The sequence below is a fragment of the Equus quagga genome, chromosome 4, assembly GCF_021613505.1.
Source record: "Equus quagga isolate Etosha38 chromosome 4, UCLA_HA_Equagga_1.0, whole genome shotgun sequence".
In the NCBI taxonomy this organism is placed as follows: Eukaryota; Metazoa; Chordata; class Mammalia; order Perissodactyla; family Equidae; genus Equus; species Equus quagga.
Window position 1 is genome coordinate 35,713,535 of NC_060270.1, and position 13,221 is coordinate 35,726,755.

Genomic DNA, 13,221 nt, shown 5'->3' on the forward strand with positions numbered 1-13,221 from the left:
GAAGAAGCAAGGTTTTGAGGTGGTGAGAAGAAAAGAGCTTATCCTGGCCCCAGGAGGAGACCAGCATGTGGAAAAGCTTATGGCCTCCCCTGGAGACCCTGCAGAAGAGTCAGGCGCAGGAATGGGTCTGGCTGCCGTGATTAGCCCAAACCAGAGAGGCCCAGAAGTAGGAACTGGGTTTGAATCCAGCACGTTGGACTCTAGGTACCTGACTGGCAATCATCACCACCTTACTACAGTACTTTACTACCCTTAAGACCAGCCCGAGTGTCACTCTTTTGATGGAGCCTATGAGAAAGTTTCAGGGACATCACCCGTGGAGGGACTGTGCTCCCAGGGGCTGGCAGGTGGGAGCTTTGGTGTCCAGGGAAAGTGTGTGATTATATGAGGCTTGGCCCATCTAGTGGAGAAGGTTGAATTCACTTCTGAGCCAAGTCAGGAGGAAATGGCTTAACCTTCCCTCTGTCTCTTTACTATTTTATCAGTATACAGACAGTTGATGAGAGGAGCACATTGTTCTTCCTAAGCTATTTTTTCCTGATTATAAAACTAGTAAATGCTCACTGTAGAAAATTTGGAAAAACAGAAGAAAGGAGAAATTCGAGAATAAAATAACTCTGTAGTACTGCTAGCTATAGCTAACCTCTGTTAACAGTTTAGTGACATTTCTTCCATCAAAGGTCTTATTATACAAAACTGAGATAACAATGTGTCATCAAATTTGCATTCTACTTTTTTCACTTAGCTTTGTGTCATAAGCACATTTCCATGCCATTAGATAATCTTATAAATATATTTTTGGTGGCCACTTAACATTAAATCATGTGGATGTGCCACAACTAACCTTTTGGTAATTTTGAGACCTTTAGATATTTCCAGTTTTTAATTATTTTAAGTAATGCTGTGTTAAACATCTGACAGAGCACAAAAATACTCATTTGTCTTTCAAAAATTCTTTAGGATAGAATCTAAGAAAGGAAATGTATAACTCAACATTGTAAACATTTAAAGGATCTTTAGATAAATAGATTAGATAGAGAGAGAGAGACAGATGGTAGATGATAGATAGACAGATGATAGATGGTAGATAGGTAGATGATTAGATAGATAGAAAGATAGATGATAGATACATAGATGATAGATGTGTAGATAGACAGACAGTAGATAGAGCTTAGATAGATAAATAGTAGATGATAGATGGTAGTCGGGTAGATAAATGATAGATGGTAGACAGACAGATAGATGATAGAGGGTAGACAGGAAGGTAGGTAGGTAGATAGATAGGTAGATAGGCAGACAGACAGATAGAAAGTTTGCACTGATTTACACTTCCACTAGCCGTGTAGGAAAGGGCTTATTTTATCCCCCACGCACATGCTCCTACTCAGGTATTCCTAATTTTTAATATATGCTAATTTTAGAAAACACATATACACACAAAGGACTTTGTTTCAATTTGTGTTTCTTTTGAAAGAGTCCTTAAAACAGTTAAATAAGTAAATATCTTGTCTTCCAAATATGAGAAGAAAATCATTTTAGAGAAAAGAAAACCCTAAGCACGGGGCTGCCTGCTCAGTGTCTCCCTCCTCTGCCATCCCTGCAGGGCTCCAAGGGGGATGGGAGGCACGCCTGGACCATGAAACACTTCAAGAAACCCACCTACTGCAACTTCTGCCACATCATGCTGATGGGCGTTCGGAAGCAAGGCCTGTGCTGCATTTGTAAGTAAACTTCCTTCAAACCTTTTCCCCAGGCGCTGTCGCTCTGCACACGGTTGAGCCATTCCAAGGAAAGTCTAGGTATTTCTGCTTACTAGCTTAAAGGACCACCCATATTGTTCCAACAGCAGGGAATAAAGCAAGACTTTCATATGCTATTTTTGTTCTACCCAAGTCAAATGAGCAAGTATTGTCCTATTGTTGGAGTCCTGTCATGGGCCACTGACTCCCTAGAAAACAGTTAAGGTTCACATATAATTAAAAAGCATCACATACTAATTTTAGTTGGGTTTTGCTTGTTTATTTGGGGTAGTTAGAAGAATTTGGGTTTTTTATTCATAAGCAACATAAACCTATATTTGTAAATGCAACGGAAATTAAAACTGTTTGTTTCACTGTATAATCCATTCAGTGAAGTCAGACAGGAGAAGAGGAAAAAACACCTGTAGAAAAGGAAGGAGAGAGACCTTCCTTTTCAAGAGAAGGAGATAGAGGAGCGGGAAGGAAGAGGATTAAAGATCCTTTAAATGTTTACAATGTTGAGTTATACATTTCCTTTCTTAGATTCTATCCTAAAGAATTTTTGAAAGACAAATGAGTATTTTCAAGAGAACAAGAGAAGGAGATAGAGGAGCGGGAAGGAAGAGGGGCCCGCTAGGAAAGAGGGGGCATAAAAGGAGCAGAAGCCTTTGTAAGGGCCAGGGTATGTGCAGACAGAGACAGTAAACACTCAGCCTGAAGGCACCAGGGCCTGGGGAGCTGCTCCTGCAGGGAGGGACCTCAGGTACGGTCCAGGTCACCAAAGTGTTTCATCGAACATGCACACATGAGCTAGGCAGCAAGTGACCTCGGTCACAAATGTCATCTGAGAAGAGCTGGGCCCGGCGTCCACCAAGAGCAAGCATCAGGAGACTAAGGAAGGGGCCCACCAGTCTTCCAGCACCTGTTCAAATCCAGTTCTCACCCAGTCTTGTCCCTATTAGGTTCTAGGTGTGTGGGCCTCTGCTGTTTGCATGGTAGTAAGTAGTAACAACAATAACAATAATAATTTGTGGAATAGCTATTCTGACCCAGTCATATGGTGCTTTATTATAATTATCTCATTTAATGCTGCAAAAGCCCTGCTAAGAGAAAGAGGCAGTTTTATTCCCATTCTGTAGAAAATCCTGTATTTCAGAGATGTAAAGCAACTTACCCAGGATTACGTGAGTAGTCACAAGTGGCAGAGCCAGAGTTCAGGCCCAGGCCTGCTTAACTCCAGAGTTATTAGGAAGAGCCCTGGCCTTTCTATCCACTCCCCCACATCCCCAACATACAGCACTGTGGCACTGGCATGGCAAGGAGGCAGACCCCTCACGCTCCTTAAGCAGAAAGCAGCTTTCTGGGGATGTTTTCCTGCCATGTTCACTGCCCACAGCGGAAGGCAGCGTAGTGAGGTGGAGGATGCAGAAGCATGTCTGGGAGATAGCTGTGGACTCTCTTCTCAGTGAACAACTGGAGACTTTTTTGAATTTCCATTAGGCAAGCCCAGCTCCCTATGTCCCCTGCCGCTGACTGGCCACCCAGAGGGAGGCACGGGCCTCAGCCGGAGTGAGGGTGGGGGGATGGCTGGACCTTTCCTAGGTGGTCACTCACAAAAACTTTCCTTTTTTTCAGACTGTAAATACACTGTCCATGAACGCTGTGTATCCAAAAACATTCCTGGATGTGTCAAAACGAACTCAAAAACCAAAAGGAGTGGTGAGGTTGGTGACAGCTATTGCCTTGTTCTACTGCATGCTGTGTCCAGGGCAACATGTCCATCACCATGGATTCCTGGGCAGGAAGGGGCTTTGGGAGTTTTATCCAGTCTCTTCCCTGCCTCGAGGACCATCCTTGAACCATCCCGTTCATCCATCAAACCATTCAGCATCTCCCTGGTGCCCACCGTGTACCAGGCACTGTGCTAGAGGATACACAGGTTAGAAGATGGTCCCCACCTGCTGGAGAACTGTGTAGTCTAGTGGGAGAGAGACGGACATGTAAGCAAAGTTCAAAGAGGTGAGATGTACGGTGACAATAGGGCTATGTGCGACATACAGCTGAGGCACCAAGGAGGAGGCCGGGGAAGCTTTCACAAAGGAGGTGGCATTTGACTTGTGTCTTGAACCCAGATCAGGACTTCACAAGGCGGAAGAGGCCTCATGTGCAAAGGCATGGAGACATGGCTTATTCTGGGGTCTGTACTTAGTTTGGTATGACCGGGAAGGAGGATGCTTACAGGTAAATGGCAGGAGATGTGCTCTGAAAGTGGGGAGAGCCAGCCTGGGAAGGTCTTGTGAGGCCAATGAGAGCTGGAAAGGAGTTTCCTATGCAGCTAAGGTGCCACTGAAGAGCTTTAAGCACATGAAGAGATGATTGGGTTTGCGAATTAGGCTAATCCCTCTGAGCATAGTGCAAGAGAGAGATCAGAGGGGAAAAAATTCTTCCAACAGTTCAGACAAGAGGTAGTGCTGCATTGAGGGCCCAACTGCGGTGGGGTCTGCACTCACCTGCCGTGCTCTGATATGTCTGCAGTAGCATGGTGGTAGCTATCTCTGTGCCGAGTGACCCCCAGCCATGCCAGTTGTTGAGTATTTTGATTGTCCCACTGACCAAGGTAGAGGAGATGAAGGGAGAGTTTGAGAGATAATTGGGAGGTGCCACCACCAGGACTTGGTGATGGGGACGTAGGGGATGAGAAAGAGGATGAAGTCAGGAATGGCTCCCAGGTTTCTAACTTGGCCATTGGGTGGTGCCATTCAAAGAGTCTGTAAACAGACTGTCCTTAAAATTCACAGAGAAAGGTACCCTGAGTTAAAGGAGGGGGAAGATTCCATTGAGGAATCTGAGTCAGGACATGGTTAGCAGGTGGGAGTGGGATCCAGCTCTCTGAAAGGACTCCGAGAGAGAAGGGCACCTACAAGGACATGCATGCATGCCCCATGAGACACTGCATGGCCTTTTGTCTACTCCTTCTGCACCACGCCCATACACACACCTTTCCATGTCCATGCCTTTCACCAGGACACACGGCACCTCTCCTGCACTCAGACCCTAAGCTACATGGAACAGAGGGGGCCACTGAGGGGCCAACAGGGCACATTCAGGACCTTCTGAGTCTCCAGGCACCCTTCCTGAGTCCCAAGTCCTTCACCATCTCTTCTGATCCCAGAAGAGACAACGTGGACTTGGAGTCAGAAGACCTAGCTATGAGTCCCTGCTTCATCACTTACCAGCCTTGGAACCTAGGGCCAGTCACTTAACCTCTCTGAGGCCTCATTTTTTTTCTCTGCAAAATGGAAATAATAGTAATCTCAAAACAAATTTAATGTGACCATGTGGATGACAAGTTGATTAGCAAACTGGGTTCCTTCTACCCCAAGGGATGCATGGCAGAAGGTGAGAAGCTACAAAATAAACATGACACATCTTCTAAGGCAACAATTCTATCAAAAACCTTCTGGGGGGAGAGCATAACAACTTGCATGATACAATAGAATATAAACATGGGTGGTATTGTGCAAATATTCCATGTGTTTTTAATATTGTGCTTGTAGTTGGCACTTCAAGCTATGCCCCTACATTTCCCCAGAGTCCATACCCACTTCCTTCTGCTGTTTGGGGTGCCCTGGTGGAAAATTTTGAGGTTCTGTAGAATTCCTGGAGGAGATAACTGAGGGCTTAGGCTCCCAGAATTTGGTGTCATGGGTCACTTTGGATGCACTGACACATGCTTTCCCACTTGCTTCCCAAGTTCCTGGGCTGCCATAGTGGCATTTCCTGGCCAGGGAGCAGGTACAACCAGCTTTCCAGGAAACAGATGTGAAAGCCACTGGCTGCTGACCGCCACTAATTTCTTTGAACATTTTCTCTAACTTCCTTCTAGAGTTCTTCTCCTCAACCTTGGCTGCACATTATAATCACTCAGAGTGCTTTAAAACATACCAACGATGGGTCCCATCCCCAGAGACTCTAACTTATTTGGTCTGGAGTAAGGGCTGGACATCAGGACTTCTAGAAGCTCCCCAGTAGTTCTAATGGGCAGCTAAGGCTGAGAGCCACTGGCCTACAGAAGGCCAGGAGGGGGAGGGGAATTATCCATCAGTGGGCACCTCCAAAGGGCCAGGACTATGCCAAGGAAGCCCTTCAAGTGTCCTGTCTCGTTTAATCCTCCCAACAAGTCCAGAGGTGGGGCTTATTATGCCAATTTCTACAGATGGGGGACCTGAGACTCAGAGAGATCCAGGAACTGACCAAAGGTCACCCCGCTGCGAAGTGGAAGATCAGTGACTCCAACCAGTTTTGTCTGCAGCTCAAGCCCTGTCGTGTTTCCCTGCATCGCGCTGCCTTCCAGAAGAGGGCGCACACAAGCACGTCACTCCGCAAGGAGTTCTGCAAGGCAGACAGACTGCCAGACAAGATGCGGCTCAGGGGCTTGCCTGCCAGGGTGAATGAGCTAGTCAAAGTGTGGGCAAAGTGGTTTCTCATCTACCTTGATTAGCATGATGGTGATTAGGCAGGGAGGGACTATGTTGGTGCGATTCGGCAAGGCAACCCAGCATCCAATAAGTGCATCCACTAAACAGGAAGCCACGCCCTCTGGCCTCCCGCTGCCTGTGCTCCTCCCAGACCCTTCTCCTCAGGCCCCCGCTTGGGGACCTGGTTCTGCAGCCTTCCCTGGTATCCTTCCCTTCCCTCCTGCAGGTGATGCAGCACGCGTGGGTGGAAGGGAACTCCTCCGTCAAGTGTGACCGGTGCCACAAAAGTATCAAGTGCTACCAGAGTGTCACCGCGCGGCACTGCGTGTGGTGTCGGATGACGGTGGGTTGGTGCCCAGGGTGGCCCTGCTTCTTCTCAGTGTGGTTATTTGCTCAAGCTGCAGCCAGAGAGCACTGTCCCACAAGAAGGCAGGAGCAGAGCCAGGGGAGCAGGGCTGCGGGGCCCAGGGGCCCCGTTCACTGCCCTAAATCTAACAGTGCCTCCAGTGAATTGCCAAGCTGCCCGGAGAGAGGGCAGCCCCAGAAAGGGGAGCAAGGGCTGCTTAAGAAGAAGCTGGCCAATCCACAGTCTATGTGGCCAGGCAGCTGTGAACAGCAGGCCAGACCATTAACTTTCTGCTCGTGGGTGTCATCTGGGGCCGGGGTCACTGGCAGAGTGGGAGTAGAATTAGATATGAGAATCCCTTCTCCTCAAGGCCTCAGAGGAAGGCACACTCCTTAGAGCATCCCCACTGTCCGGGCCAGAGGCCTGCGCCTGCCCCGCCAGCTACAGTGAATGTCCACATCCCCTCTGGACACCTGGAGCTGCCCGGCCCGCCAGCCAAAGCAAACTCAGTGCCATGTCTTGTCCCCTCCACCAGGTATCAGCCTCAGAAAGGATGTGTCTCCAAATCCGACTGCAGAATTCTTAAAATGCTGAGCTTGACTCATGGGTTTTACTTCCAGCCTCTCATGAGTCTGTTCAACAAGATCTCCTTCCTTCCACAGTCTCAGATCCTAGGGAGCAAATAGCCAAGGGGGGGCTCTGGAATCCACATGGGGGTGCCATGCTGGAGGGTCATAGGCCTGCTCCTGACCGTTTTGCTCCAGCAGTCATGGGCAGCACTTGGTCTCCTTTATCTGCCCACGGCTAACCTGGCAACACTGATCATACCACACACACACACACACACACACACACACACACACACACACACACACAGAGTTGGCTGTACTGCCAAAGCCAGCAGTGCATCAGGATTTGAGGGACCATTAGACAGCTTGCCTCCCCAGCAAACCTCTAAACTCTTATACTTGACATTTCCCTGATCACTTTCCTTCACTCTCATCTTCATTGTTTCCTCCAGTTTCACCGCAAATGCGAATTATCAACGCTGTGTGATGGTGGGGAACTCAGAGACCATATTTTGCTGCCCACCTCGATATGCCCCGTTACCCGGGTAAGTGCTGCTGCCCCGCCAGGGCTCTGGCTTCCCCCCGCTCACATTTCAGATGTAGGCAGCATTCAGACAGTCACATCCCTCAGAAGGCTTCCTCAACAATTCTTGGGGTTTGTGTTTTCGGTACAAATTTAAAAGAGGTCAGTGTTAGACCCGTCGAACTATGAGAGAAAACTCCTCTGACTAAACTGGTTCCAAGTGCTGGCCACCCAGAATGCTCTGAAATGGCCCATCAAGGAAAGCACGTTCATTCTAAGCACCTTGCAGGCAGAGCACAGCCGAAGGAAGCTCAGTCACCACCTGCACATGGCTAGGCCTCCCAGGCCTCCCTTGTCCCTGTCAACCTCTCTACTCTGTCTAAACACGGACCTCCTGCTGCCTTGAGGATCTCCACTGAGGTCTCTCAGCCCTCTTTGGAAATGAAAGCAGCAAAAGGGAACTCCATTTATCCCCATCTGAAACTTTCTCTGCCTCCCATGTTGAAGACTCCTCCACCAAACCAAGTACTAAACAACTAAACTTTTCCTTTCCCATTTTAAAGATGTTGCTGAGTCCCGCTGATTCCTAACATCTCACCCTTGACTTGACCAGCTGCTACTTTTTCATTAAAAACCGAAGAAAAACTACCACTTGGAAAACCATGAGGCAGTATTTACTAAGTTGGAAATACACAAACCCTATGACCCAACAAGTCCCCTCCTGTGTATCTCCCTGAGAAATATGAGCATTTATTCCACAAAAAGACATGTACAAGAATGTACATATCAACTTTATCCATAACAGTCAAAAACTGGAAACAGGGTAAATGATCATTGACAGAATAGACAAGTTGAGGCATATTCGTATAATGGAATATTACACTCCAATGGAAAAGAACTCTGCTGAGATGAAAAAAATTGGATAATCTCAAAGATATAATGCTGAACAAAAGAAGCTAGACTCAAAAAATACATGCTGTATGATTTCATTTATATGAAATTCAAAAGCCAGGCAAAACCAATATGGTATGAGGAGTCACAACAAAGTTACACCTGAAGAGGCAGGAGTTCAAGGGCATACGTATAGGCAGAAATTCATCAAGCTGTAGATTTAGATTTCAGCATTTTACTATATGTGAAATAAACCTCAATAAAATAAATAATAAATACTGAAAAACAGACAAAAGAGGACAGACAAAACTAAGAAAAATGACTTACTCAATATCACATCTTTTAGATAATGCTGAGCAAAGAAGCAGATCTAAGACCTGGATTCTTAAAGCTCAAGCTTCTAAATCAACAAAGTAAATTTCCGCCAATTTCAGTGTTTCCTCTCCCTGCATCCCTTCCAATGTCTTGAGAGCAAGTGATGACAGAGGCCTGGAGAGTCCAAGAAAAACCCATAGGGGAGCATTTCTGTTTTAGGTACAAAGCCCCACTTTGAAAATCTCCTCCCCACACTATACTGGTTTTCTCTTTCTTTTTATTAACGATTTGTTTTTCTTCTGGTCTCTTCTTTTGTACTAGGCATTTTTCTTTTCAAAAGTTGCTTGTCTTTCCTCTCTTCTCACAGGACAGGCAAGGTGGAAAGTCTGATGGCAGTGTGTCAGCCAAGGGTGAACTTGTGATGCAGGTACCTCAGCAAGTCCCGAGTCTGATGGCTCATTCTAAGTTGGCCCAAGGCTGTGGAGGGGAGGACAGGGTTGGGGTTCTAGAAAGATATATCACAACATTTGCCTTCTCTTCTGATCGATTATATCACACAGGAGGATAATTTATTTCCAGCCCCTGGAATTACCTTTGACCACCACACTAGGCAAGTGGAGAGAAGGGAAGTTGGTTGATCCCATTGCTGGCCAAATTGGCTTTATCACCTTTTTGGGGAAAAGTTACATAAAACTTCAATATGCACAATAATAGCTAGAGTGTAGCCTAAAAATAGACAATGGGTTTTCCAAGACTGCCAAGCTGTCTCCAGAATGTAATTTGCCAACACAAAGCTAGCCAGATCCAAAGGTTCTTCTTCATCCATAAATGCATATTTAAGAACTCCTTTTTTACTTGGGTTCACCAATGAACATCTCTTTGTGCATTCCACAAGGTTCCAGGGAATGCAGGAAAGGCAGCCTGCTGAAGTACCAAGAGAACTAGAAAGGGAAATAGAAACTAGCGCCTCCTCCTCTGCCCCTGAGCCTGGAGCTTCCTTGTTTGAAAAGGGGCACTGCACCTCCCAGAGATGCTCTAAGATTAAATGAGAACGTGCAGGATAGCGTGTTTTGAAAATTAAGACATAAGTAATAATGATGGGGGAACCTTAATATGTGGGAAGGCTCCAGACACCTAGAAAGGCAGCAAGCCAGGTGGAGCAGACACACACATATTCACACACACAATGCAGGCATACCAGCTGTTTACAGCTGGCGTCCATCTGGTTATCCTGCATTTGTTCTGTTTGGCAGTGCCCGTGCTGTACGAGTTGTTAAATGTTTTTAATGTCATGCCCAGAGGTAAAGAATTACTCCTCAGGCTCCAAGATGTGTCTGGGTATCACACAAATAGTCACCTGGGTAGATGAGAAAATTCTTAAAAATCATAAAGAATGCTGCTGTCCGGGGGCTGGCCCCGTGGCCGAGCGGTTAAGTTCGCATGCTCTGCTGCAGGCGGCCCAGTGTTTCGTTAGTTCGAATCCTGGGCGCGGACATGGCACTGCTCATCAGACCACGCTGAGGCAGCGTCCCACATGCCACAACTAGAAGAACCCACAACGAAGAATACACAACTATGTACCAGGGGACTTTGGGGAGAAAAAGGAAAAAATAAAATCTTAAAAAAAAAAAAGAATCATTGAAAAAAAAAAAAAGAATGCTGCTGTCCGTTTCAAACAGCATGGCACTGTGTTGGCTGAATTTTTAGCTTGAGATCTAGAAAAGCAGGATGAGATACTGAACATAGAGCAGAGTCCTGTCTCCCCATCATTCTGTCCTTCAGCTGAATAAGTATTTACTGAGTACCCACTCCTGTATCTGGTGGTGTGGGGTCCTTGGTAGGATGTTATACGCATACCCACCCTACTCCTGAGACATTTAAAATCCAGTTGATATTTTGAGACATTTACCTAAGAAAATAAAATATATATATACACACAAATAAAGAACAACAAAAGAAATCCAGAAGATATGACATGGTTCAGGGGCAATAGTTTTAGTTGCAATAGTCTAGAAAAACTTCCTAGAGGAAGCAGCTCTTGAACTATGCCCGGAGGGTGAGAAGTTTTTTGAAGAGGTTGCAAAGCAGGAAGTGGGCGTTTCAGGCATGGAGGAGGAGAAGAAACCAGTGTGAGCAGACCCCCCAGGGTGGGAATGCAGGAGACATACTCAGTGCAGAGTGAGAGCCAGGCTTGGCTGGAACTGCAGGGAGGGTGAGAGTACTTCAGAGGGAGCAGTAGAATGGGGCTACGCTGCAATGCCGTGGGTGCCAGCTGAGGAGATCTGGACTTTATCCTCTGGGCAACAAGGCGCGGTTAAAGGTTTTCGAGCAGCAGTGGCCTGACTCATGTGCTATCCTGGGAAGGAACTCCGTGGGGGCAGCGATTGGGCTTACCTGAGGTTGGAGAGGCCCGAGCAGTATGGGTACTGCTGCCGGAGATAAAGGAATGTTCCAAGGAAAGAATTGGCAGGACAGGGTCTTCCCTGGATGACTGGATGAACACAAATAGGACCTTTAATAGAAAAAGGGATCACGAGGGAAGACCAGTTTTATGGAGAAAAGCTAGGTCAGGTTTGGGGCGTGTTGAGTTTGCACTGATGGTGAGACATCTGGGCAGAGGTACTCACTGGACAATGACAAATGTGGAACCAGAGCTCAGGGGAAAAATTAGGGCTGGAAATGTGGATTTGGAAGATGCCAGGTAGAAGTGATGGTTAAATCCATGAGTGTTATTTTATTTACGTGTATGACCAGATGGCTGTACCTTCTAAGATTATATTCAGTTGTATCCCTCACAAAATATAGTCCTGTGCTGTGGTCACAATGCCACACTAATGTTGAATGATTTGAAGCTATGGTGCCATTGCCCCATCTCTGACCCCAACCTCAAACTCTTGTTGCCATTAAGCGACTTAAAGGCCACTCAAGCTGAAGATACCCAGTTGCTAAACCCCTCAGAAAACTCAGCCAGTGGACAAAGACCTACCACCCAACCACCTCTCCTCCATACCTAGAACTTCTTCCCGTCCACCTCTCCCAGAAGCTGTCATAGCATCAACTCTCATCTCGTTCCCCCTATTGACTGAAATGGAGCTAATTTCTTTTTCTTTTACCTTTTAAGTATAAGATCATCCCCACCCCGGGTACCCACCCCCTGCTGGTCTTGGTGAACCCCAAGAGTGGAGGGAGACAAGGAGAAAGGTATGTTCTCTTGTTTTTCAAAGTAAAGAAGCTGGGACAGCCTCACTCGGGTCCTTTCTTCCCCTCAACCATAGCAGAGCGGACTGTGGAGGCAGGCAGCCCTAGGTTCAGATCCTAGCCCTCTCACTGACCACTCGATGACCGGGTTCAAGGGCCTTAACATCCCTATACTGTGGTTCTGTCCTCTATAAAGTGGAGATAATAATAATTTCTCATCTCATAGGGTTGTTGTGAGGATTAAAATAGACAGAATGCTTAGCCTAGGGCCTATCACATGAGCCATTATTATGCCTCTCAGAGTCAAACCAAGTTCCGAGATGCCTGTTTCCTTCTTAGCCTCCCAAGTCTTTTCTTGATTTGAGAGACATGGCAGGACTCACCTGATTGGGACCTCCTGGCCTATCCAGCCTCTGAGAAAGCAGGACACCCACCTCATCAGTCAAGGAAATGCCCAGTTTGCAGGAAGCACTAAGAGACTAGGCGGAGAGAGGGAGAATGGGCAGAGCAGCCTTGCCTTCCAGTCCCGTGCAGCTCTGGGGAAATAAAGAGATGGCATGGTGATCTAGAATCCAGGTTAAAAAAAATGATACGTAGGGTTTAAGCAAGAACTATGAGAACCTCCTCCCAATCCAAGGGGCAGAGCACCCATCCTGAAGTGACCTGATTAGTCTCAAGCTGAGCCTGGAAACCAAGCCTAGATGTGGCCACTGCCCCAGGCCTCCCCTGCCGCAACCCTACCTCCCGGATTTCCTTCCTATCCCAGGACTTGAGGGGCCTTTCCATAGAGGACCCCTTGATGCCTTTGTATAGTCCACAAAGAGCAGAATTGCTCTACCTAGGACATACAGAACATTTGGAGGCAGGTCTCCATGAAGGAAAAGGAGAATGGAAGCTCTGTTCTCTGGGTTTCTCTACCCTGTCCTGTCTGCAAGGGGGGTTACTCCTGAGGTTGGGGGCTAGAGTCTTGGATGGTGGGAAGGCCTTGAACCAGGGGGGAGGGCATGGGTGATGCCAGCCGGACCTGGGACTTCAAGGTCTGTAGGGCCTGCGTTCCGTCTTCTCCCCTCTCGTGTTTGAATGGACCCACATTCCCACCATCAATGGGCTCCAGAGGTGTTTGCCCTACTGTGACTTCTCACAATGACATTCTCCTTCTCTG

The 13,221-nt window shown here is 47.1% G+C and overlaps 1 protein-coding gene across 3 annotated transcripts in view; it reads left to right on the top strand.

The window, feature by feature from the left end:
* The window catches only part of DGKG (diacylglycerol kinase gamma), a 189,248-nt gene that overhangs the window by 75,335 nt on the left and 100,692 nt on the right, over positions 1-13,221 (top strand). For all 3 annotated transcript variants that reach the window (XM_046658675.1, XM_046658673.1, XM_046658674.1), the window contains exons 10-15: positions 1,604-1,721; positions 3,375-3,463; positions 6,444-6,560; positions 7,585-7,677; positions 9,229-9,288; positions 11,983-12,062. In XM_046658675.1, the coding sequence (XP_046514631.1) occupies positions 1,604-1,721; positions 3,375-3,463; positions 6,444-6,560; positions 7,585-7,677; positions 9,229-9,288; positions 11,983-12,062 (557 nt within the window). The remainder of the gene's footprint in view (positions 1-1,603; positions 1,722-3,374; positions 3,464-6,443; positions 6,561-7,584; positions 7,678-9,228; positions 9,289-11,982; positions 12,063-13,221) is intronic.